Here is a 26470-nt window from a genome sequence, read left to right as displayed (position 1 = left end):
CCTAGTGTTTTCCCACTCCCTGCCCTGGCAGCGTTCCCCACAAGTACAAACACACGCACACAGAGCTCCCATTGTTGCAGCCTTCCCCAGCCCACTGATCCTAATATGGAATGCAGCAGGAAACCCATGATTTCCTGATACTCGCAAGCTGGAGGAAGCAAGGGGGAAACTCCATTAAAAAGCCCAGCTTCCCTCCATGTTAGATGCGAAGGGGGAAAGGGGGCGAGGCTGAGCAGGATCCCAACGTGTCCTCGGCCGGCCGGGCGGGCGGGCGGGCGCGGGGAGCGCCAGGGGGAACCGCAGGCGGTTGACATTTGTAGACGGCGAGGCCAGCAAGCCCCTAGGATTCCGCGAGGATGCGGGTTTCTCAGCTCAAACTAGAGGGGAACAGGGACAGAGGCTTCTGAGCATTCTCCCAAACGTGCGTTGCCTTTCCTGACCAGTATGGTAAGCGCGAGGGCACGTGCCAGCTGCCCGGGCCAGGTCCGCGCCATCCCAGGCTCGCGAAGCGAGGCAGAGTGACCGGGAGCCCGCCCGCCGCCCGCCGCCCGCCGCCCGCCGCCCGCCCGCCGCCCGCCGCGCTCCATGGGCTTCGGGAGCAGCCGGAGGACCCACGGCGGCGGCACGGTCCCCGCAGCTGGAGCCGCCGGGATGCACTGCCCGGAGGGAGGCGACCGCAGCTGCGGCTGCAGTGGCACCGAGGACAAGAAGATGCTGAAGTGTGTGGTGGTGGGGGACGGCGCCGTGGGGAAGACCTGCCTGCTGATGAGCTACGCCAACGACGCCTTCCCAGAGGAGTACGTGCCCACTGTGTTTGACCACTATGCAGGTAAGGAAAGGTGGGGAGCCTGTCCCTGCGTCGGGGGGCGGGGGGGGGGCACCGTGCGGGCGGCCACACCCCAACTCACAGGGGCCTGCTTTATTTCTAAGAGCAGGCAGCGTGGGGTGCGGGCCGGCAGTGGCCAGGTCCCGGAGCGGAACGCACAGCCAAGATCTTTGCTGGAACTATTAGGACAATTCCTACACCGATTGGCATCCTAACACTCCTCCCCCCGCCCCCCTTAAACCCTTAAATCAGATGACTAACACTGGGGAAATACCCTGGACCTGCTCTCCAGGCATTGGGGCCAGAGATTTCACTCCATGTGCGCCTGGAGATTGCTAACTTTTTACGCAAACGTTCTAAAATGTAGTGTGATTGCAAGACACTTTTTTTTTTTAACCAAAAAAAAAAAAAATCACCACTAACCACACAACTAGGGAAAGAAGTTTGCCACTTTTCATATATGTACCCCATGCCATTCATAAATGAAATGGTAAGATGCACAAGCATTAGAACACTCACTTTTCTGTAACGATCGGTGGCTGTACTATTATTGTACTTTTTTTATTTTCCTGGGGCTGTAGATGGGGGGGGCGGTTGGAGGGAGGAATATGAAATATTGGAGGGAGGAATACGAAAAGGTTTTAAGTGTCCATTAGGCAGTATGTATCTTGAATTAAAAGGAACATGTTTAATTAGTACGTTTTTAAGGTAAAAGATAAAAATAACATTTGAATCATTTTATTTTTTTTATTTGAATCAGTTTAAAGTATGTCCAGAAAGGATGAAATTGGACATAAAATATTTTAGGGCGTGACAGTTAAAATAAGGTAGCCACCACAACTCAATCTTTTCAGTTACTTTTGTTTTCTGGGTGTTCTAAAGTTTGTAGGTGTTCTTATCAATGGGATAGCTTATCTCAATTTTTCCATGTTGATTCTTACTTTTTCTCTTCATTTCCAAAGCAAATATTGTTCTTCAAAAGCAAGTTCATGAAATTCTTCAAGTTTACAGTAGCCTAACTTTATAGGTTTTTTTTTTTTCAACAAAATGATCAGCTTCGGTGAGTTATCAGAGATTTGAGACTTCATAAAAGGAAATTCTCCCTTCCTTCACCTTGGCTTTGGGTCAGGTTCAGCAAAGGGGAAGTGGCCCACAGGAAACCTGTGTGAATGTTGGCTTTGCTATGTGGCCATTTGAAATCCTCTCTGTTAGGAAGTAGCTTCTTTTCCAGAGCTAAACAATCACCTAAGTCTCCTCCTTCTCCTACCGTTACAAGATTTATGACAATATTACATAGCAGATTGGGAGAGTACCACAGTGAAAATAGTATCTACTTCCCAGAAGGTTGTTTTATATTTGTAAAAATTAAGAGCAAATTTTAAGGCTGGCTCCCTTAAGCTTTTCTGAAAATATAATGACTGCGCCCAGAGAAGAATATTTTAATGAAAACAGAATAAAAAGAAAAACAAACCAAAACCAAAAAAAAAAAAGCCTAATAAGATTAAAAGTAAGTAAGTAACTAAGTAAGTTACCAAAATACTTGACATGGAAACATCTTACCAAATTATTTATTCCACATCCTCTTTTCTGCTAGGAAAGGAAAACTGGCTGGTACCTAATTTCAAAAACTTTTAGATTGGGGGCGGGGAGGGGGGGCAAAGTCTACTAAAGGAAGAGACCTCAAGTCCTTTTGAAAATGATGTATCCCAATCCCCATCTATTGGTTCAACCAATTATCAGTCTATATAAAGAAAGTCTCTCAGAAAGAAAGAGGATAAAACCATCTTTAGAGATAAAGTCAGCCTATAAAAAAAATTTTCGAGATTGAGCAAAGGCTGGACTACCCCTGGATTCCACAAAGATGAAATTATTTTATATTTCAATTATCTATATACTTACTGTTATTTGTGCGTCAAAGCATCTTAAAGATTTTGGCTGCTCTATGATTTTACCTCTCAAGAAACTGCAGCCACTCTACCCAAAGCCATACACTGCGCATAGTAGGCATTTCCAAACACTGTTGCTTTGATTCACACTTTGTACCTTTTTAAGTACACAATCATCCCAGGTGCTTTCAGTTAGTTTGTAAAGGAAATGAAGCCATGAGCCTCACATATCTAGGATCGTAATGAAGTGAACATTTCCATTCATAAGGAGATCTTCTCCATCACAAAGACAAGCTCCTTGTACCACCAGCCTCCCCATATATGAGCTCATTGACTGTAAAGCCCTACGCAGTTACCTGAAATCCTGCAGTCAATTGTAAAAGAACTAATGCTCTCTTCCTTATGTGAACAAGTATCAGGTATCCAGTCCCTGGGTCCTACTCGCCCATTCTGAAATTACAAGCAGCAACTGAATTGCCCAGTCTTTAGAAAATTGCAGCTTATGTCTAAGAGAAACTACCCCTGGAAAATTTTTCCCTAACAGCTGCCCACCCTGGGAAAGTAGGGATATAACAATAAGAAAAGCTGCTCAAGGTGGTGGGCTTTGAAGTCAGAGAGCTCACTCCTAATACTAGCACTGCCATTGCTGTGTGGCCTGAGCAAGTCACTTAACTTTCTGTCCCTCAGTTATCACACACACACACACACACACACACACACACACACACAAGACAACATTGGTATTAGGAGTGTTTGTGAGAACAAAATAAATTAATATATGTGCAGTTCTTAGACCAGTGCCTCACATGATAAGTGTTAGGTACATAGCAGCTATTATTGTTAAGAATAAGTTCTCTACACTTGCACACAGTTATGGAAAGAAATTAGAATGTAATTAAAAGATGACGGGGCAGCCCCGGGTGGCTTAGAGGTTTAGCGCCACCTTCAGCCCAGGGCCTGATCCTGGAGACCCGGGATCGAGTCCCACGTCGGGCTCCCTGCAGGGAGCCTGCTTCTCCCTCTGCCTGTGTCTCTGCCTATCTCTCTCTCTCTCTCTCTCTCTCTGTGTGTGTGTGTGTGTGTGTGTGTGTGTCTTATGAATAAATAAAATCTTTTAAAAAGGGAAAAAATTTTTTTTAAAAAATAAAGACTACAGGCCACCTGGGTGGCCCAGTCAGTTAAGCATCCAACTCTTGGTTTCAGCTCAGGTCATGATTTCAGGGTCCTGAGATAGAGCCCTGCATCAGCTCTGTGCTGGGCACGGAGCCTGCTTGAGATTCTCTCTCTCTCCCTCTCCCCCTCCCCACCTCTAAAATAAAAAGATAGAGACTACAACAAAGGAAAATGGCAATTCTAAGAGTATCCTCCAAATGGAGTAGGAATAAGATGAAATGTATGTATTGTCTTTATAATATAGTAATCATGTGTATTGATAATTGATAAATGTGCACAAAGTAAATAGAAGTGGAGTATTAAATTGGGAGGGGAAATAGCAGTTTTGCATGAGTGATTATAAAAACAATTAATGACCAACCAAAAAAAATATTTAAGGTTTATGAATCTTAGTTATTTTTCCTCTGCCCGAATGTACATCTCCTCCAGGCCTCTTTCCTTGGCTCCATAAGGAGAATTCCTTGCTCCACTTTCAACCCAGCTCCAGAAATTTGCTTACATTTCTAGAAGGCAACTTATACCACATAGAGCAATCTACGTGTTTCTTTGTTTTTCTTACTCCCACTCTGCTCTGAGCTCCTGAGGGAGAAGGTCGTGTCTTGCCAAATCCCCTGGTCAATTCTTATCTTACTGGATTGGATGGCTTCAAGACTGTTTCTTTGCTTGGTTACTGGGATAACAATGTCTCCTGGCTTTTATTCCCTTCACTGGCAAATCTCTCTCCATCTCCTGCTCCATCTCTTCCCAACCACTGTATGTTGGCAAACCTCAATGTTCAGTCCCTCGGTTCCCTTCTCGATTTACGTTCATGCCCAAGTTGGTTGTACCTAATCTCATGGCTTCGATTATTATTTATATACCAATGGCTACCACATTTATATCTCTGGTCCCAATATTCCCCTGAGACCCAGACTCATATATCCAAATGTCCATCTGAATATCTAATAGGCATCTCCAACTTAATCTGTTAAAACAAAATTCTGTAACTCCCCCAATCTACTCCTCCCTTAGACTTCCCCATGCAAGTACATGACCACAATCTTGAACCCAGTTGCTGAGAACAAAAACTTCAGTGCTATCCTTGGCTCCTTTCTTCCTATGACAATACCCCTACTACTGATCAGCACAACAGTCAAAATACCTCATTACGTCTAGCACCTCCATTGTGTCACTCTCATCTAAGTCACCATCGTTTCTCATCTAAACTACTGTAATCACCTCTCAATTCCCTGCTTCCAATCTTGCCCTCCTCTAGTCAGTTCACACAGCTGGCAAGGGGGTGATCCACAGCTCAAATCTCCCAGTCCCTTCACACTCACAGACCCCATCATTCATCATGTTCTACAATGTGCTCCATGACTTGGCCCTGTCGTCTCTCCATCCTCACCTCCTAACTCTCCTCAGTATTTCTCTCTAGCCAAACCAGCCAACTTCGTATGCCTAAAATACTCCGATATCCCATTTTCCTTGAAGACTTCACACTTGCTCTTCCCCCAGCCTGACACTATTCCCCTAGATCCTCTCTAGCTTTAATTGGCCACATTATTTAACACATCCACACACAAAAGCACAGACACACACACACCGAGTTACTCTTTAACCTCTTACCTGCTACATCTTTATTCATGACATTTCACACTACTGGCATTATACTTCTATTTATTTGCTTACCATTTTTATTCCACGCTTGAATGTGAACTTGATGAGGACAAGGACTTTGTCTTGTTCACTGCTCTATCTCCAGCCTTTAAAAAAAGACCCCAACATAGAGTTGATTCTCAATAGATAGTTATTGAATAAATGAAGTGGTATGTCTTAATCACCTTTGTCCCTCTAGAACTTAGGTAATTTCTGGTCCATTGAAACTGCTGAATAAATGAACAAACTGCTGGTCCAATCTTTAGGAATGAACATGTTTAGAAATTTAGTAAACTTGTTCTATTTTTGAACTATTTTGTTGACAAGTATCATTTTATGTCTACTGGAATTGTAACATTAGGATGAGTTTTCTTGACCAATCGCCAATGTCACATCAGTTGAATAATGTAATCCTGCAATGTGTAAATTTCATTTGGAAACAGATGAGCTGCAAATTGCTCCATATGCATTATACTCAGAAGCCTACCTAAATTTTGAGTGGCCCACTCAAACTTATAGTTCTTATATACAGAGCATGCTTCAGAGTAATCCCAAATTCAGCTAAGGACTAGGACCACAAATTAGGGGCAGTGGGATGAAAAGAGATAGGGCCACTCACGCGTTCGACAAGCAAGCCTGAGAAACATCTCTGGGTCCTGCTTTCTACTCCCTTCTAGGAGGACTCAAGATGTCCTAAGAACCTTTAGAGCTTTCACAGCTTACCATGGAACAATCACATTTCTTGTTCTATCTTTATCTTTTCTTGAGCTTTGAGTTTTGTGACAACCCCCTCACGGATAAAATATTATCAAGTGATGTTTCACTTAACATATGACGTAGGAGCGACACTTCCATTTTGTGTTTAGTTAGATTATATGTCAAGTTAGATCATGTCCATGGTATGTTCATGTGCACGACTGTGTCAAATAAGCCTGGTCAGATTGGATTGTGGGCACAGTGTACCTCATTCACCATTTCTATCAGCCTCTGGCTTAGTATTGATTTTGTCTGTGGCTCTTTCTTCTATCACTCACCTCTCCTAGAGTTTGTCAAAAGCCACCTGTGTTTCAAAACTCATTTTGGGGGCACCTGGGTGGCTCAGTCACCTAAGTGTCTGCCTTTGGCTCAGATCATGATCTCAGGGTCCTAGGATCAAACCCCACATCAGGCTCTCTGCTTAGTAAGAGTCTGCTTCTCCCTCTGTCCCTCCCCCAATTCATGCACATTCATGCCCTCTCTCTCCCTCTCTCACACACAAAAATAAATAAATAAAATCTTAAAAACAAAGCAAAACTCATTTTTGAAGTCACTGTTTGCAAATCCAGCTGCCTATTCAGGAAATTAACATGATTCATGGAAAGGGAGAAAATCTGGTTGCTCTATCAGCTGAGATGTAAAAGGAAGTTGTTTCTGTTTCACAGAGAGCTGAAAGTCAAGTCTAACTTTTCTACCTAATTAAATGGTGATCAGTCCAAGGTAGACTGAATCATAACCTTAATGGCCAGAGCAGGAAGGGAAACTGTCCAATCCACTGGCAAGGGGAGGGGTGGAGAGTAAAACAAAATGATAGAAAGTAAATAAAAACAAAGCCCTGGGCTTATAAAGGTTTGTAACATAGTTCTACCCATTTGGGAATATTTACTCGGGAGTGTCTCTTTTGCTCTTTCTGAAGACACTTGAGAGTCTCTAGAGAATGGATGAGGTTCATTTTCTGTAAGCCAAAAGGAAACTTGAAACAACTCTCATGGGACTATGAAATAAATCACCAGGATTTTAACCTCAGACAAAAATATAAAAGAAGTTTTAATAAGAGGAGACAAGCACGGACCAGTAGACTCACTCACTCTGTTCCTTCTAAATGCAATGACGCTCAAAAACACAGTCTTATAGGTATCCAACGCCCTCCAATATCTCCTTTAGAGAGAGTGTAATGTGTGGCCGATGCTTTTTCTGGACCCTTGGAGGCCATACCAAAGGTGCAGTGGCGAGATTTACAGAGACACTTCCTTTCACAGTCTACCCTGAGATGCTGCTGAAAGCAAGCACAGGTCAGAGGCTTCCAGGGTACAGCTTACACTCGGAAAGCCAAAGCAAACGGGAGGACTGGTAAGTTATGAGCGGCAGCTCTTAGGAGTAAGAAAGAAGAATAGAAGAAGGATAAAGAAAATTAAATATCTGTGACCCCCTACCCCCCCCAAAAAAACCATGCTCCAAGGATTGGAAACTGCATCTGCAGTTCCCAGCCCTCCTACATTCCAGTTTTAGCTGGCAACAAACCAAGGACTGAGACCAATTCAGGCTCCCTGCGACCAAGACACTTAGTTCCACATGGCCTGACTCCCTTCACTTCCAGGCTAGGAAATCCTTCATAAATTTTACTACCTACCTGCCCACGGAGGTTGGGCTTCAGGGAAACAGTATTTTATTTCTGGAATAGCTTTTTCAAAATCTGCCATTTCTCCCTCTTAGTGTGAGATAAATGGCAAATTTGGCTCAGGGATGGCCCAGCACATTGGACGTTATGTTTTGGATATAGTTGACCTGTTTGACAAAGGCAGCATGAAGATGGGCAATAAACAGAAGGCCTCTTGGGAAAGGACAGGTGAGGAAACTCAATGCTGTTCCTCAAACGAGCTAGAGGTGGTGGAAGGGGAGGTGGGCAGGGGGTGGGAGTGACTGGGTGACGGGCACTGCAGTGGGCACTTGATGGGATGAGCACTGGGTGTTAGGGTGTTATTCTATATGTTGGCAAATTGAACACCAATAAAAAAATAAATTTATAAAAATAAAAAAAATGCTGTCCCTCATTAATCCTGAGCACAAGGGATCCCTGGGTGGCGCAGCGGTTTGGCGCCTGCCTTTGGCCCAGGGCGCGATCCTGGAGACCCGGGATCGAATCCCACGTCGGGCTCCCAGTGTATGGAGCCTGCTTCTCCCTCTGCCTATGTCTCTGCCTCTCTCTTTCTCTCTCTGTGTGACTATCATAAATAAAAAAAAAATTAAAAAAAATTTAGATAGAACACCCAAAACATGATCCCTGAAAAAAATTGATATTAAAAAAAAAAAATCCTGAGCACAAGATTGCAAGGGCCTATGATGGAAGCTCTACCCTCTGTGAAAGGTTGCAGTTTCTGATATGATGCTGAAAATTTACTTTCCCGCATACAAAAATCCATGCCACCCATTGGGTTAGTCAGTAGAATCCAAACAGTTAATTTTCTGGGTGTAACACAGGCAGGATAAATTTCATCATGAATTCAAGAGAGACCAACTGTGAGTCACAGAGTGGCCTGGCATTGTTCCTGAAAGCTCTGAAGTCCACCAGCTTCTTGAATGTGTTCAATTTTCATGAAACAAAAGGACCTGATTTATGTGTATCTACTTGGTCTTGTCTTTGTTGTGAAATACAGCTTTTATTTCCGGTGCTCTTCATTCCCGTGTTAGTATTGAGTCCCATTATGGCCATGTGTGATCCAACAAGCAGTGTAGTAGTATTAATTATGAAACTCAAGTGTCACTAGTATGTGTATTAACAACAATAACAGTAGCTTCCAAAGTGTTTGCTATGATCTAGGCATATTTCAGATATTTTCATACATCGATTCACTGCTTCCTCACCATGATCTTATGAGGTGTCTTATTTTCTCAATTTTACTGATGAGGAAATCAAGGCGCGAAGATATTAACCAATCTGCCCAAGGTTAAATAACCTGAAGAGAAGTAAGTGGAGGCCATGAAGCAGTACACAAACATCATAATCAGTGTAGAGTTTTAGAGCTATTAACATTAATCAAAAAGCCACTGTTAGTTGGCGTATGCTAACCTAACACAAACATGTAAGGGATCAACACCGTGGCAAAGTGTTCCTTGTTAATGTTATGGTCCTGGGCAAGTGTTCAAGTCAGTGGGGCTACTTTCCTCCATTTTAGTCATTTAGACACCCAGGCTCCTTCCATCTTGTGACCCTGCCATCCCTTGGGACCTCAAATTATCTGTATCTAGCCAGTCGGATGAGAAACAACAGGGATAAACTCGAATGGAAAGTTTTATGGGCCAAACCTGGAAGTGACAGACCTCATTTCCAGTCACACTCCATTGGACTTATAAAGGAGTCACAAGGCCAATCATTGGCCTGACTGGGAGATCTTCAGCGGGCTCATTGAGGGAAATTCGAGAACACCTCCTCTCAGGGGAAGAAGCAAAGAAGTCTTCAAAAACAGGAAGGAGCCGAGGACCCTGGGGGTGGTTTTGGTGCAGCTCTGGACGTCTTGGATGCTATGTACTGTTCTTCCACAGCCACCCGGCCCTGCGATTATGAAATGAACATAAACATCTGTTTCCCCTCGGCTACTCCTCCTGCGCTTTGTGCTTTGACCTACATTTGGGAAAAACAAAAATGGAAAACTTCTTAAAATGCAGTTCCTGAGTGTCCAGAAAGTCTTCTCCTCTGACTAGAATCTGGTTCCTGAAAGAGATAGCATGTCAATTCTGTGGGAGGCAGAAATCTCAGAACTGGGACTCGCACCCTTAGTAATCAACCAGCTTGACAAACAGTCCTGCTAGTGGGGACCAAGCCTCCCTTTGGAGTTTCTCCAGCTGTTTAACACAAATTAGCAAATCGAGCCTCAGGATGTGATTCTGCTTGCCAACAGGGGAGAGATGGCCTGGGCGGGATGCAACACAGTGAACAAAATTGCCTCCTGATCCTTTTGCAGGATTATCTACACTTGAGTAACAAAAATAGTAATTTGCAGGGTGCCTGAGTGGCTCAGTCAGTTAATCATCTAACTCTTGATCCCAACTCAGGTCTTGATCTCAGGGTCACAAGTTCAAGCCTGGAGTTGGGCTCCACACTTTGCATGGAACCTACTTAAAAAAAAAAAAAAAGTAATTCACTAATACTATTTAGCTAAGTATTTAATATGTGTCAAAACCTGTTACTCTTGCTTCCTTCTATGAGCCCCACAATTTCTCTAGGTAGTAAGTATCTTCAATTCATGGATGAGAAAACTGAAATTCAGAGAAGTCACCTGTCCAACATCACAAGGCCAGGAAGTGGCAGAAAGGATTCAAATCTATCAGCTCACATCTTATCTCCTCAGTGAGGCCAGAACACTCCAATTAAATTGGGCTTCCTTTCAACACCTATTAATTTCCTCTGTAATTAGTATCTTATTTGTTTATTTAATTATCCATTTTTTGCCTCCCTTTAGAATGTACACTTTACAAAGGCAAGCTTCTTTCTGTGTTGTTTTCTATTATGTCCCAATGCCTGGGAATGAGCCTATGACACAATAGACACTCAGAAATGTCAGCTGAATGAATGAATGAATGAATGACATCAAGAGTCTTACAGTCTTTTTTTTTTTTTTTTTTGAGAGTCTCACAGTCTTAACCACTGCACTTACACTGAAGGTAGCATCCTATGTAAATAGTCAGGATAGTTTTCCATGCTGAAATTTGATCCTCCCACATCTTAAAAGGATATATCCTAAGCATCATAAACATATATTCAGAAATATTGCATTGGCTTGATTTAGAACTTGCAAAACAATTTTATTTTTCTAGGAAAAAATTCTAAAACATTTTGTTCCAGTCAAATTTCAAACTTGTAAGTTCTGAGTGATTTAACCAGGCAAAAAGTTGTTTTCCTAATTTTCTTTTAAGATTTTATTTATGGGATCCCTGGGTGGTGCAGCGGTTTGGCGCCTGCCTTTGGCCCAGGGCGCGATCCTGGAGACCCGGGATCGAATTCCACGTCGGGCTCCCGGTGCATGGAGCCTGCTTCTCCCTCTGCCTGTGTCTCTGCCTCTCTCTCTCTCTGTGTGTGTGTGTGTATGTGACTATCATAAATAAATTTTAAAAAAAATTTTATTTATTTATTCATGAGAGACAGAGAGAGAGAGAGAGAGAGAGAGAGAGAGAGAGAGAGAGGCAGAGACACAGGCAGAGGGAGAAGCAGGCTCAATGCAGGGAGCCCGTCGTGGGACTCATCCCAGGTCTCCAGGATCACACCCTGGGCTGAAGGCGGTGCTAAACTACTGAGCTACCGAGGCTGCCCTGTTTTCCTAATTATATAAAGGAGTTCTGTTTTATCTCTGTTTTTTGGCTGTCATATGCTAGAGGCAAAAAGAAAACCTTAAGTCCTTAAAATATGTGCCATATAACTTTTTTTCCAGATAATGAGATTAATTATGAAGAAAAACAGGAAGTCAATAATCTTCTTAATGTATAACAGGTGTAAAACTCCTAGGAATTATGGATGATATTTATAAAATGCAAGCATTCATTAGCTAGAAAGTGTACTAATTTTCAGCTTGTATGCTTGCAAGAAATGCAATGAACACGTTCATATATACTAATAATGAGGCATTTTATACTTGTCAAAGTAAGAGATATGAGAAGAAAACTGGCTTCCCCTCCCCCCACCCTCTCTCTCTCTCTCCTCCTTTCTGCTTATGTTGGATAAGCTTGCACTATGAGCCCCAAATGTTTCTTTCCTCAACTAAAGTGAATTGCACACGACATTTGCCATAGTTCAAGCTGGTAAATAAGAGCCATAAGAATTTTCAATAGTAAACATGTTTTTAACCAAACTTTTCAAAAGAGAGAATGAAAGTTAAATCTTGAGTGTCTATATTAGGTACTAACTTTGCTAGCAGAGGTTTTATTCTATTTATTCTGTTCATTTACCCCCTTAATAATTCTCCATACCAAGTCCTTCCTTTTAGATAAACTGAATCCATCAGGCAGCAGATCAAAGCTATTTCCTCTCACTCAAGCTCAGCAAAAATGGAGAAATCCTTATTATCATCCTGAGAATGATGACTCTTAATGTATTTGAACACTGAGGAAACTTTCCTCCTTGTCTTCAGACAATACACCCAGATCTTTCCAACTCCCTTCATAAATACCTGACCTTGTATTTCCCCCATTTGTAATAAGTAGCTACTCACAAATTCAATTTAAGTCAATCATGAACAACTTGCATTTCAAATCCATAGCTGGTACACCGAAGCCTTTGTAATGGTTTGATAGGAATGGGCATCTTGTCAAAACTTAGACATAGTCATTAACAGGATGTAAAAATCTAAACTAAATAATCTTTCCAAGCACTTCTGTCTTTTGGGTGTTTTTCCCCACTTGTTATTTAAATCAAGTTAGGTCAATCTGACTAATATAAAGAACTGAAGTCGCCAATATAAGAGTACTACATTTCTCTCCCCCAGCATTTTTTTCTAATAAATACATCGCTATTAAGTTATTCCCAGGTTTATCTACATTATAATATCATGTTAAGGCTTTTCAAATACGGAGTTTCTTCGAATCCCAGAATTAATCTTGGCTCCAAAAGTCGACACATTTTGTGGTATTCTAGGATACCTGGTCCCCGTGGTTCCCATAGATCACTGTGTTTTATAGTACTGAATACCCAGTCACCGTAACAGATATGCTAGTCTTACTAGGAGTTAGTATGTAGTAGACTACAAATCATCCTGAACGACTTTTATGCTTCGTTTACTTTCTGCCCATTAACACATAAAAGGTTTATTTAGCGAGACATCCTATTTAGCAACCTCACCAATTACCACAGATTGAATTTCAGTTTCCCAAAAGACATCCTATCCTAGGGTAGTATAGAACTCAGCAGGTTTTTCTGGATACAAGAAGAATCAGGCTCCAAGCTTTAAGAGTTCCGGGGTACCTACAAGAGACCATTAGTTATTTTGGATCCTACTACAACATCAACTAACCTTAAGTATAGTAATTTACATAGTAAATTCCTTCACATCACGCCCAGTTCTATACTTGGATCCTCAAATGATTTCCAAACTTTCAAGTTAGAGTTTACAGTGTTGGGATGGGTCAGGAATATAGATGAACAGAAACAGAACTTTCAAAGCATCCACACAACATTTGGGAAAACACGTTTTATTTGCCTTCAGTGTCACAAGGAGCTAGTAAACCCCTCATAGATTTCCTTTCTGATTGCATCACTGCCTCAGCCTTCCCATGTTTCACCACCTCATGAACAGTTTAGGAGCCTGTTCCCTGTGAAATGAGGAAAAGAATTTCTATTCTACTGACAGAGACACTTGGCTCTGATTTTACAGCCAATGTCTGCTTATTCCCACAAACCCTGCAATTAACTCAGAGCCCAGAGAAAAAACACCAAGTAAAGCATTTTGAGGGTGAGAAAGATCAGCCCGCAGGATGATCTATTTATCCATTAAAAGTTGTTGCCATTTTTCTATTTCTTTGTAAATGGACACCAACAACCTTTAAACAAAGTATCTGGGGATCCCTGGGTGGCACAGCGGTTTGGCGCCTGCCTTTGGCCCAGGGCGCGATCCTGGAGATCCGGGATCGAATCCCACGTCGGGCTCCCGGTGCATGGAGCCTGCTTCTCCCTCTCCCTGTGCCTCTGCCTCTCTCTCTCTCTCTCTGTGTGTGTGTGACTATCATAAATAAATAAAAAAATAAAAAGTATCTGAAAATGGAGACTTCAGAGGATTTAATGCACATTTTTTTCTTTTCATGGTTCTTAAAATCAATAATCTGCCATTGAAAGATATATGACATACTCAGAAAGAACCTCATAAAATTGTTTTTGTTCTTATTCAGCCTTTCCATGTTCCCCTACTTCTTTTTTAAAGGATCCCAAACTTTCTTTGGTGTGTGCGTTAAGGGTTTCCTTCCCCCCTGCAGAACCTTCACCCAGTGAATTCTATATGAAAGGGAATGTACATCCTTTAAGGGAAAGGCTCATGGTATATTAACTTGACAAGCAGCTCCTAATCAGCCAAATTTCATGCTAATACTATTTAAATTTTGTCTTTTAGTAGGGAAAAAAAACTTCAGAAATATTTTAATGGTATATGTGAGAATCACAGAAATTCAGTTATGGAAATTCTACTGTGATGTAAAAGAAGTCAGAAACGACTCATATCTCTGCTCTGGTGAATTAATCAGTGATTCAGAAGGAATAATGCAAGTCTACCCCTGAGCAATGTCTATCTAATCTATGGAGGGAGAAAATTAAGTAGAATTATTCTCCATAATTCTTCAAGGACAGGGTTCTTTCAGCCCCTAACTTTTGGTAGTTTTTCCACTGAGACCCACTAGGATCCTTCTCTTAGTGCAGAAGATGATCCTCCTCTGTTACTCCCCCAAATTTCTGCTCTTTTCTCATTTTTTTAGAGGGGGTGAGGGAGAGGAGAAAGGGAGGAGAATCTTAGGGAGGCTCCACACCCAGTGCAGGACTCGATCTCACGACCCTGAGATTAAGATGTCAGTCAAACGTTAGACACCCAACAGACTGAGACACCCAAGCACCCCATCTGCTCTTTCCTCATTTTAACAGCAAGTCTCGGAAACATAAAGTGTCTTGCATTCTAGGGATGAAGACAAGCACAGGAATGTCTGATCCCTGGAATCCCTGACTGGGTAACTCTATCTCCCTCCCCAGGGAAGGTGCTCCTTGAAAGCAGGGGCTGCCTGGAGTTCTGCTCCATTAAGTCAGAGCAGACGTGGCACAGGAGAGCTGCAGCTCTCAGAAAACATCCAAGTGTTGCCTGAATTACAAAAGACTGCCAAACTCCTTGCTCCTTCATGCACACTGTTTCTCAACGACCAAAGACGGAGAAATTCAAAAGGCAGGACTGGAATTTTTAGTAAAGAATCTGGGGGATCCCTGGGTGGCGCAGCAGTTTGGCGCCTGCCTTTGGCCCAGGGCGCGATCCTGGAGACCCGGGATCGAATCCCACGTCGGGCTCCCGGTGCATGGAGCCTGCTTCTCCCTCTGCCTGTGTCTCTGCCTCCCTCTCTCTCTCTGTGACTATCATAAATAAATAAAAATTAAAAAAAAAAGAATCTGGCATTCTGCTCATCTCTAAATATCTATATTGTTGTGCTCAGTCTCTTGAGAGAATAAAATCCCCCAAGCTTTCCTCCTCTTTCTCTGCCGTCCCTCAGTGGTGTGAATACCCCCCTTAAAATAATTGCTTTTCTCCCCTCTGCCAGTCTGCTCCTCCTAATAAGATTCCCCCACCATCACATGTGGGCTTAGAGAAGGCACTGGATTATAAATTCTGATTATATTTCTAACACCAAAGAGAGGATATAGCACCTTTTCCGGGGTCAGGAACACAATGGATGCCCGAGTGATGAAAAGTACAACATACATCTTCATAGACGCCAGAGATGATTGTCTTAAACTATAAAATGAGGGATTTAGACTAGGCAGGTTTAAATATGCCATTTCTGTATAATTTCCAAAGTGGTTTTAGCATCTCCTCCTTCAAAGAATCTGAGATTATTTCAGTGTAAATGGACCCACTTTATAATGGAAGCACCCAGGGAGATCCCTGGATGGCTCAACGGTTTAGCGCCTGCCTGCCTTCGGCCCAGGGCATGATCCTGGGGTCCCGGGATCGAGTCCCACATCAGGCTCCCTGCATGGAGCCTGCTTCTCCCTCTGCCTGTGTCTCTGCCTCTCTCTCTCTCTCTCTCTCTCTCTCTCTGTCTCTCATGAATAAATAAATAAAATCTTTAAAAAAATAATAATGGAGGCAGCCTCATGTTTTGTGGATCTGAATGCCAAGAGAACAAAGGCAGAGCAGTGAATCTTCAAAACGTGTTTTATTTCTTGCTCTCCTCACCTCTGTGTATCTGGAGAACAAAAAGGAACTAGGGAGGAGAGGAGGAAGGACATGGGGTAGCCCCTAATGCTATAAGCTCAACTATCAATGTTGATGACAAGTGCCAAGAATGAGTGAGTAAGAGCAGAATTTGGGACTTGTGGGCAGATAAATGGACCTTAAATTTGCTTCTCCTGGAACTCAAAGCTGAAAACGACTCTTGAAGATGTTGGAGGCACTTCCTCCAAGTGTCATCCACACTGATGTGTATAACTGAAAAGTAGGAAATTATCATCCACCAGGGTAGCTATTGCTAGAGTAGGACCCATTAGTCTAAGAAAGAGATCCTGTGGTCCTGTCCATCTTTAGGTCCTCACTGCATGTCTCTGCAGCAAAACTCTCAGCATTGACAGATGTTCTTCCTTCGAGTTACAGATTTCTTTTCTCTCGTTTCCATCCAAGTTCTGCATTTATGCATAACATTTTTATCAACTGCTCTACTCTGTCATCATCCTAGGTGACCCACAGAGGTGTACAGAAGGATGGAGCACATCTATTGAGTTGATTCTTGCCCAAAGGCTTCATTCTGTCACCCATGGGTCAGTGTTTTCCTCACGGGGAGGTTACGATCTGCAGTTTCATGAGAAAATTGTAAAGTAGTCAGACTAACTTTCATACCAATTTTATCAGCTCAAGGCTGGAAGCAATGTTTTCAATATGAGCATTCCAACCTTGAATTTCATGGACATCTCTGGAAGACTGAAATATAAGTGCAGTCCAACTCATTGTTGATACTGAATCTGTGTGTGTGTGTGTGTTACAGAGACAAACAGAAACAAAGACAGAGAAACCCTAAGTCTCTTGGTAGAAAAAAGAAGGAAGGATATATATTAACATATTCCTCAGGTACCCATTACACAGCTGCACTTTTCCAGATTAGAGTTCAATCTCATCCTACAAGATAACTTTGACATGGCTGCTTTTAAGAAAAGATGGTATTATCCTTAAAAGCTCTTTAAAATATCTATAGTCTCATTTCATCATCCAATTTCACTCCACCATGAGAGCCTCTAAAAATATCCTGTTGAGTAAATTTACTACTGCCATAACTCTAACATGTAATTTTGCATTGAAACCAGGTATCTCTGAAGTAACCTGTCTTCTTGATAACACAGTGTTATAGGGGTTCCCAGGCAACTAATCTATATTAGCCAAACATCCTCAAGAAATCACAAATTGTATAATGTACATGAAAGCATTTTGTGTATCAGAAAACACTATCAAATGTTATTGTTTCCTACTCGTAATAAATCACCTTATTTAGTAGCTGCGCCACGAGTGTAGAATGACATGAGATATAATTAGCCACAAAATACAGCAAAAGCATAAAAGCATATACATCCTCTTTCCCCAGGACTGCATCTCTAAGAGTGCAGTCTTAATCCTGATTTGTCCCTTCACACATTCATAAGCAATGTGGATGTGCGAGTGCCCGAAATACAGCTCAAAGCCGGAGGTGCTGCTTCCTGTACCATAACTCGGACATACAGCCTGCTTGCTCCTTTTAGAGGTGGAGATGCCTCAGAGTTGTGGGCATTATCTCAGCAGCAGGTGTGAAGCAGGGCTGCAAGAGGGATCCACCACCCAGATCACCCAGCTGCAGTACCAGAAGAATTGTTTCTAATCAGGAATGTAAATCCATTTTTACAACCTTGAAAAGACTCACAATAAGAACATTTGGATATTAAAACACTCTATTCTAAAGACAAAATTGTAATTGTGCTGTTTACTGTTGACAATATACCTCGAACAGTCTATTGCCTAGTGAAAAACCCAGGCCTACTTCATACCAAATTCACAGAGCAGTTAATAAGTGCAATTAGTTCCTACTAGAATGGATCCAAAAGCTGGTTGTTTGGAAGATTGTGTTTGTTTCCTTCTCAATTTCCCTAGCATACTCTGACTTCTAAAGTTAATGCTCACCCTTTTACCATACCCCCACCCTTGCTAACTCCCAGACTTGTTCTTCAGAACCTCGATCCATCACAATTTGAAAAGTGATTGAAGTCAATCTTCAAAGAAAAGTATTTTCCCCAATTGCATCCAACTACTACTTAAACAATCCTTATCGTTAAATACCTATAATATATACATTTTTAAGGTAGAGTTGGAAGTAGATGGAGGAAAAAAAATTTTCCCTGGGAGCGATATAAATTGCCTCTAAGTTTCCACAGGAGGGCTATATTTGCTACCAAAGAAAAGATGATAAAAGAGTAACTTGTAATAATCTCATCCCTATTTTCATAAATAATGCCATCTTTCGCTTCTCAATTTCAACTCTAAAATGCCTATTGAGAGTTTGTGAAAATCAATTTAATATTTGTATATTCCCTTCTGCAAAAATTTTATATTTACATATTGAGGCTTCTGATATGACCATGATTCCAGTTTTCTTCTCTTCCTGAAAATCATCCAAAAAAATTGAAAACAAAAATATAAACCATGTTTCCAGTAAAACCAGGACATAAATTCCAAAATACGTTTTGAAGGATTCTGCCCAGAACAGCACAATCCACTGAAGAATAAAAAAAAAAGAAAGAAAGTAGAAAGAGGCTGAAAAGACAGAGCCCAGTGGTAACAGATCTCAAAATTGCAAACAAAAAATATACTTTTTAAGGTGAGGGGTACATCTAGAAGAGAAAAAACTACATCCCATGAATATAAAGGAGTGCAAAACAGAATGATCTGAGGATTTTTTTTTAATTTTTATTTATTTATGATAGTCACAGAGAGAGAGAGAGAGAGGCAGAGACATAGGCAGAGGGAGAAGCAGGCTCCATGCACCGGGAGCCTGACGTGAGATTCGATCCCGGGTCTCCAGGATCGCGCCCTGGGCCAAAGACCGGCGCTAAACCGCTGCACCACCCAGGGATCCCTGATCTGAGGATTTTACAAGCCTCCACAGACCTGGTTCAGATCACAGAAGCTACGGGTCTCATGAAGAATCATACAGATAAAGCCATATTCAAAAGAGATTTATTCCAAGTATTTAAGGATAGTTCATTAGAAAATCTATTCACAAAATTCATATTAATAAGTCTAAAGAGAAAAATAGTATGGTCATCTTCACAGAGATTGACAAGGCATCATAAAAATTAATAATAAAATTTGATTTAATAATAACAAAAGCAAAATAGGGAATTGATGGTATGATAACCTCCAAAGATAACCATTGTCACTTCCTCCCCTCCTTCTATAAATATGTCACTCCATCATCATGAGGTGGAGCTTATTTTCAACCTTCAGATCTCAACTGGTCCTGTGACTTATTTTGCCCAAGAGAATGAAGAGAAATTTATTTTCTAGTACATTGGAGGCCAGGATTTCCTTCCTCTTGGAACCCATTGTCAATGTGATAAAGCCCAAGCCCTATAGAAAGACCAAACAAAACGAAAACTAAGACACTCTGGTAAACAGCTTCAGCTCAGTCCCCATAAAATGTAGCACCAACTACCACACATATGAGTGAGTCATCTTGGTAGCTCCAACCTAGTCAAGCCCCAGGCAACTGCAGCCCAAGCTGAAGTATGATAAAGCAGAGAAACTGATGAGGGAAGTCCAGTTGACCCAGAAAACTTGAAATAATAAAGTGATTCTTATTTTAAGTCTCTAAATTTTGTTGTGGCTTCTTATGCAGTAATAGGCAACTTAAACACATGGGAATTTTGTTTACATATCTACGTCAGTCTAAAAACCAGCATCATACTTAATAGGGAAAGGCTAAAAAGTATTTCCAATAAATCAGGAATAAGGCAAACATTCCCATATTACCATTATTATTTAACATTTTATGGGAACTATAAGATAATGCACTTGGATAAGAGAAAAATATTAGAGTAATTTTTTTAAAAGGGTTATTCTCTCGCCTCCAATCACTCTGGTCTCTTTGCCATTTTTTGAGTGCAAATTTCCCCTGTAGAGATTTTGCTTTTGCTGTTCCCCCTGCATGACACTTATGCCCCAATAGCCATGTGACTGGCTTGCTTACTTCCTTCAAGGGTCCACTCAAATGTCACTTTATCAGCAAGATCTTGTTCAATCACACTATATAATAATGAACTATTCTTCACTTATCTTGCATTATTTTTCTACAGAATTTATAACCACCTAAAATATTGTAGGCACATATGAATGCATTCATATACCACATCCTTTTATGATTTGTCTGGTAAGATGAGGAGCCATGCCTCTAGCATTTAGAAGAATGTGTGGCATTCAATAAATATCTTCTGAATGAGTCAATATTTACAAGGGTACAATGCTTTTTAATTATTTTTAAATGTTGATTCTTCCTTAATTCCAACACTTATTTGTATCCATGTCTACCTTTCCCCTCCGCTTTTATGAGTCCCTTATAGTGGATATTAGAGCATACTTATGATGAAGCACAGAGAAGTTGACCAGTTCCAAAATTCAGGGAACCCAACCATTTTGATGGGTGACATTAACAGCTAGTCAAATAAATCAAAATTACTTTCTTTAGTGGCACCTGGGTGGCTCAGTTGGTTGAGTATTCGACTCTTGATCTCATCTCAGATCATGATCTATGGGTAGTGGAATCGAGCCCTGTGTCAGGCTCCATGATCAGAGCAAAGTCTGCTTGAGATTCTCTCTCTCCCTCTGCCCTGGCCCCCATTCACGTGCTCTCTCTTTCTCTAAAATAAATAAAATCGGGGGATCCCTGGGTGGCTCATCGGTTTAGCTCCTGCCTTTGGTCAAAGGCGCAGTCCTGGAGTCCCAGGATCAAGTCCTATGTCGGGCTCCCTGCATGGAGCCTGCTTCTCCCTCTGCCTGCGTCTCTGCCTCTCTCTCTCTCTCTCTCTCTCTCTCTCTCTCTCTCTCTGGGTCTCTCATGAATAAATAAATAAAATCTTTTTAAAAAAATAAAATAAATAAAATATTTTTTAATTACTTTCTTTGTAACATGTCATGCTCGAACAATCATTTTCCCTGGTTATGTGGGCAAAGAACTAGCCATGCTTTTGCAAAATGTTATCGCATAATTATGTTGCATAGCCATGTTAGGAATAGATACATATACATGTAAAATAGTCAAGAAGATGTGCTTTCAGGGCACCTGGCTGGCTCAGTCAGTGGAGTATGCTACTCTTGATCTAGGGGTTGTGGGTTTGTGCCCCATGTTGGATGTAGAAGTTACTCAAAAATAAATTTTATAAAAATAAAAGATATGCTTTTGATCAAAGATACTAAATTAAATACACAGTTCTGTCATTCCATGGTAATTTTTATTTGGGCCAAGTCATTTAACTCTCTAATCTGTACTTTCTTTACGTGTAAAAATGAAGATATAATGAGACTTACTTCATCTAGGACACATGAAGATTAATTGAGCCAAAGTGTCAGTATATTTATCAGTGATGAATAAATGCTATTATTGTATTTGTTGATGTGGGAGAGACCCTTGACCCAACTTCTTTGTCCTTCTGACCTCATAAACTGTATTTTCTCCGACTATGGTCAGTTTCCAACATTCAGGAAAGAGTGAACAACACCAAATGTCCATAGACTAACTCAATATAGATTGATGTTAGTTGGTTTGGTTCATAAGATACTGAAATGAGGATGGGAGTTGTGAAGTTTTATAAATGAAGATCTCTTCATAAAGAGAACAGACTCATGGTACTTAAGTGCTTAGGACACCTGACATGCCTGAGACAGTGGATCACATGAAACAGCTTCCTGGGGTCCCTTCGAAACCTGCACTTTATTTTTCTTGGTAAAGCCTCCTCCACACTGTGGGTTTCATCAAATCATCTTCAACTAGAGAATCATAACTGACAACCTCAAGTAAATTCTTACATTCTTGCGCATTCACGCATACTTTCTTCCTTTCTGATACTTGAAAAGATTAATTTTCACAAGTGCTTATTAAATTTAAACTCAAAATAGGAAAAGCTGTCTCGCTTTCCCAAAACTATGCTTTGCTGATTCAATAATCTCAAGGAAGACTTAGACAATGGCACAAGGGAGAAAGGAAAATTAGGGTACCTGGGGAGTGGCAAAGAAGGAAAATAAACACAGGCTATTTCTTAGAGCCACTTCACTCAAAGAAGTTTGCCAGAATATAGAGCTGACAGCTGATGCATAGCTGACCCCCGTGGACAGCTCTTCAGGTCACAGTCCGTGTCTAAATAATAAACGATAGTTGATTTAACATTGAATCAGATTATCATGTTTCTCATAAGATATTGAGAAGAAATAATAAATTAAATGTGACTTCTGTAATCATAATAATGATATACATGCCTATGTTTTTCAAATAGTAAATCTTATCCATTTGGCTGGTGATTAGACAGGAATCACCCTGACCCACTTTCACAATGGAGTTTTCCCCAACCCCATCTAAGGATGCGAAACAGTGAGATTCTTAGTCCTACCATCTCCTAACAAAGACATATTTTATGTGTTTTCTTTTGTATTGTTTGTTGCAATATTTATTCCATAGTCCTCTATTGAGGTTTTATGCTTCTACAATGCGCTATGCCCATTGTGTTTATTTAAAAAACTTAGATACTATCTTTGGTTGCTATTATTTTCTTTTTTAATTGAACTATAGTTGACACACAGCTTTACATAGATCTTAGGTATACCTGAAATGTATACACCATAGTGATTCGACAAAGCTGTTATGCTATGTTCACCATAAGTGTAGCTACCATCTACCACCATACAAGACTATTAAAATACCACCGACTATATCCCTTATGCTATGCCTTTTATCTTTGTGACTTCCTCATTCCATAACTGGAAGCCTCTATCTCTCACTTTTTATTTGTTCATTTGTCTTATTAGATTTCACATATAAGTGAAATCATACTGCATTTGTCTTTCTCTAACTTATTGCATTTAGCATAATACCCTCTAGGTCCACCCATGTTATTGCAAATGGCAGGATATTCTTTGCTGTGACTGAGTAATATTCCATCGTGTATATATACCACATCTTCTTTATCCATTCATCTATCATGAGTTTTCTTAATGCTTCAAAAGGTGAGGACAGTAGCCAAAGGATAATATAGGCAAGCCAGTTCAAGTTGAGGAAAATGTGAAGATTATGACAAATGGCATATAAAAAAGAAAGGGAAAAGTTACCTGGGCATTAAGAAAATAGGGTGCTTCGTGTTCTTAAACAGTAATCAAGAGCATGGCTTCTGAGCTCACACAAAGTGAGTTATGAAAGAGGTAACTTCTTGCCCAATCCTTAGTTTCCTCACCTGTAACAAAGTGAAATATCTACCTCATGGATATGTTGTAAGGAATAAATCAGCTACTGTACATAAAGCATCTAACAAGTGTTTAATGCATAGAAAAATTATTATATATTTTACAATACTTTAGAAGTAGCATCATTACTGAAAAGTATTTTTGTAAATCTCCATCTGGCCTCTTACAGAGCTCTAAGCAATTAAATTATAACCTCTGGACTCTATAGTCTTTGGAAAGGAGGGGCAGATTCTCAAAGGATTTCTCCATTTTTTAATCCACTCCCGATTTCCCAGCTCTTATGATTAACAAAGGTGAAGATAGGAGCCAATTACAAAATATAATATATTGTATGGAGCATCTAGGTGGCTCAGTGGTTGAGCATCTGTGTTTGGCTCAGGTCATGATCCCGAGATCCTGGGACCTAATCCCGCATTAGGCTCCCTGCAGGGAGCCTGCTTCTCCCTCTGCCTATGTCTCTGCCTCTCTCTGTGTGTCTCTCGTGAATAAATAAATAAAATATTTTTTTAAAAAGATAACATATTGTAGGATTTTGTTTCATGGAGCACTCAACATAGACAAATCCATAGGAACAGAGAATAAATTCGTGTTTTCCAGGGACCAGAGAAAGGAGTGAATGAGGAGTGACTGCTAAGGGGGACAAGGTTTCTTTTGGGAGTGATGAAAATAATCTAAAATTGATTGTGGTGATGGTTGCACAACTCTGTGATTAAATTTTTTAAAAACCACAGAATCGTACACTTTGGATGAATTATGTGGAATACGAAATTATACCTCAATTTTAAAAGCTGTAAAAATAATCGGTACCGGAAAAAAAAGTGAAGATTGTAATGTGATCTCTTTGCTTATAAAAGTTAAACTGAAACTGGGCAGGAACTAAAGACTGAAATAACATAAGAGACATTTTCATTTCTAGCCCTTATAAAAATGTATCAAGGTTCTCAGCTTCTAAATGCATATGCAGAATTCTATCTAACCAAGAGAGTAACAACTGACTACTAGGCCAAAATACTCTTTAGTCCTCATCTCTATTCCTCCTATCACTGATTTATTCATTGTCTCATCCCTGAATTATTATAAGAGCTTCTTGATCAGCCTGTCTTCTCTCCTATAGTTCATTCTCTACCACCACCAGGAAGGTATAAAAAAAATCCAAGCACATCAATTTTCTACTTGATATCTTTCACTGGCCTCCAACCATTTCCAGAATAGAGTTAATCTGTTCTTCATTGTCTGTGCTCTGACTCCTCTTTTCAACCATATCTGCCACCACCACCACTCCACATGAACCCTGACTTTGGGGCCAAACTGAACCAGCATGTTCTCCATATCTTGCTTCCCTGTTTGTACAGGCCCCCGGTACATCCAATCACATGGTCCACTTTGGAAAACTCTTGTACTTACGTTAAGACACAGCTTAAACTTTACCACCTTCTTGTAATCTTTTATTTCTAATTCTAGGAGTCACTAGATGATCTCTACTCTATGATTCCTTCATTCCAACCATTTATTCAAAAAATATTTTTGGGTGTCTGCTGTGGGTCAAGTACATAGCACCTTGTATGTCCCTTTATTATACGAATTTTCATATGGCTGTAACTTTGTACATTTCTCCCCCCCCCCCCCCCGTAGACTGTGATCCCTCAAGGAGAGGAATCACATTCTTTTGTTCACCTCTGCATCCCTGCCTCAAGTATACTACCTGGTACACTGTGAGTGCTTAATAATTCCATCGATAAATGAAGAAAGGGAACTACAGAGATTATTTGAACATTGCCAACATTACTTTCAAACCCCCCTTTCACTTCGGTATAAAATACCTGATACAAAAGAGGTATGTTTTATTGACATTAGTAATAGTATTGCTGTTTTCTGCTTGTTCAGATCTAAACAATATAGATATGCAATGCATATGCACACATATAATTATATATACTTTCATATGGAACAGATGAAATAAGCCATAAACATAAGATCGTTTTTCTCACATCTCACTTTTCATATGTATCTTTTAAAAAATATATATATATGTAAACTGGGACGCCTGGGTGGCTCAGCAGTTAAAGTGCCTGCCTTCAGCTCTGGGCGTGATCCTGGAGTCCCGGAATCAAGTCCCACATTGGGCTCCCTGCATGGAGCCTGCTTCTCCCTCTACCTATGTCTCAGCTTCTCTCTCTCTCTCTCTCTCTCTCTCTCTCTCTGTGTGTGTGTGTGTGTGTGTGTGTGTCTCTCATGAATAGATAAATAAAATCTTTTTTTTTTAATGTAAACTTGTATACCTGGGAAGAAAGGTGACTTTTCCTGTCCCACAGTTCCCAATCCCCACTGTGACACAAACAACTCTGTTTTCTTTAACCACAATTTCTCCTGTGAGCTGAAAACTGCCATTCCAGGCCATTTGCTAAACATATTCACTAAAGAATGATGGCCCACTAAAGAAATCACTTCCCTCTCTTTTGACTTAAGAATATTTAGAAACTAGTCAACTTGGAAACATTGTGATCCCAAAATACTATTTTGTTTGCTGCCAAATTTACTCCATCTAATCTAAGTCTCTTGAGGGTTCTACATTAATATAAAAGCATTTACCACTTTGGTAACTCTTCTTTTACCAATACATTAAACTAAGTTCTTAGGCTGCTTCTTTTGTGATTCTAAATGATCAGAAGGCATATCAAAACTATTAGTACTTTCAAAATATGATACATTCCACAAGAAAACTAGTCTGGAATCCAAAAAAAATTAAATAAAATAAAACCAATATAGGGAAGGAAAAAAATAGAGATTGGATCATGACTTTAAAAAATAAAGCTACTGAAGACTGTTGTGAGCAATGAAGGACATTTTCACATGCAATAATTTAGATTAATTATGAAATTATGGAGTGCCTGAGTGGCTCAGTGGTTGAAATCTGCTTTTGGCTCAGGTCATGATACCATGGTCCTGGGATCGAGTCTGGCAACAGGTTCTCTTGTGGGGAGCCTGCTTTTCCCTCTGCTTCT

At 40.7% G+C, this 26470-nt stretch overlaps 1 protein-coding gene across 1 annotated transcript in view; it reads left to right on the top strand.

The window, feature by feature from the left end:
* Window positions 1–100: 100 nt before the first annotated feature.
* Window positions 101–26470, top strand: part of RHOJ (ras homolog family member J) — an 80480-nt gene continuing 54110 nt past the window's right edge. Inside the window, exon 1 of the mRNA XM_055304140.1 lies at window positions 101–829. Coding sequence (XP_055160115.1) covers window positions 586–829 — 244 coding nt within the window. The 5' untranslated portion in view covers window positions 101–585. The remainder of the gene's footprint in view (window positions 830–26470) is intronic.

This window comes from Nyctereutes procyonoides, unplaced genomic scaffold (genome assembly GCF_905146905.1).
Source record: "Nyctereutes procyonoides isolate TBG_1078 unplaced genomic scaffold, NYPRO_anot_genome, whole genome shotgun sequence".
NCBI lineage: Eukaryota > Metazoa > Chordata > Mammalia > Carnivora > Canidae > Nyctereutes > Nyctereutes procyonoides.
The sequence above is the reverse complement of the archived record's forward strand: the minus strand, read 5'-3'. Positions and strand labels throughout refer to the sequence as shown.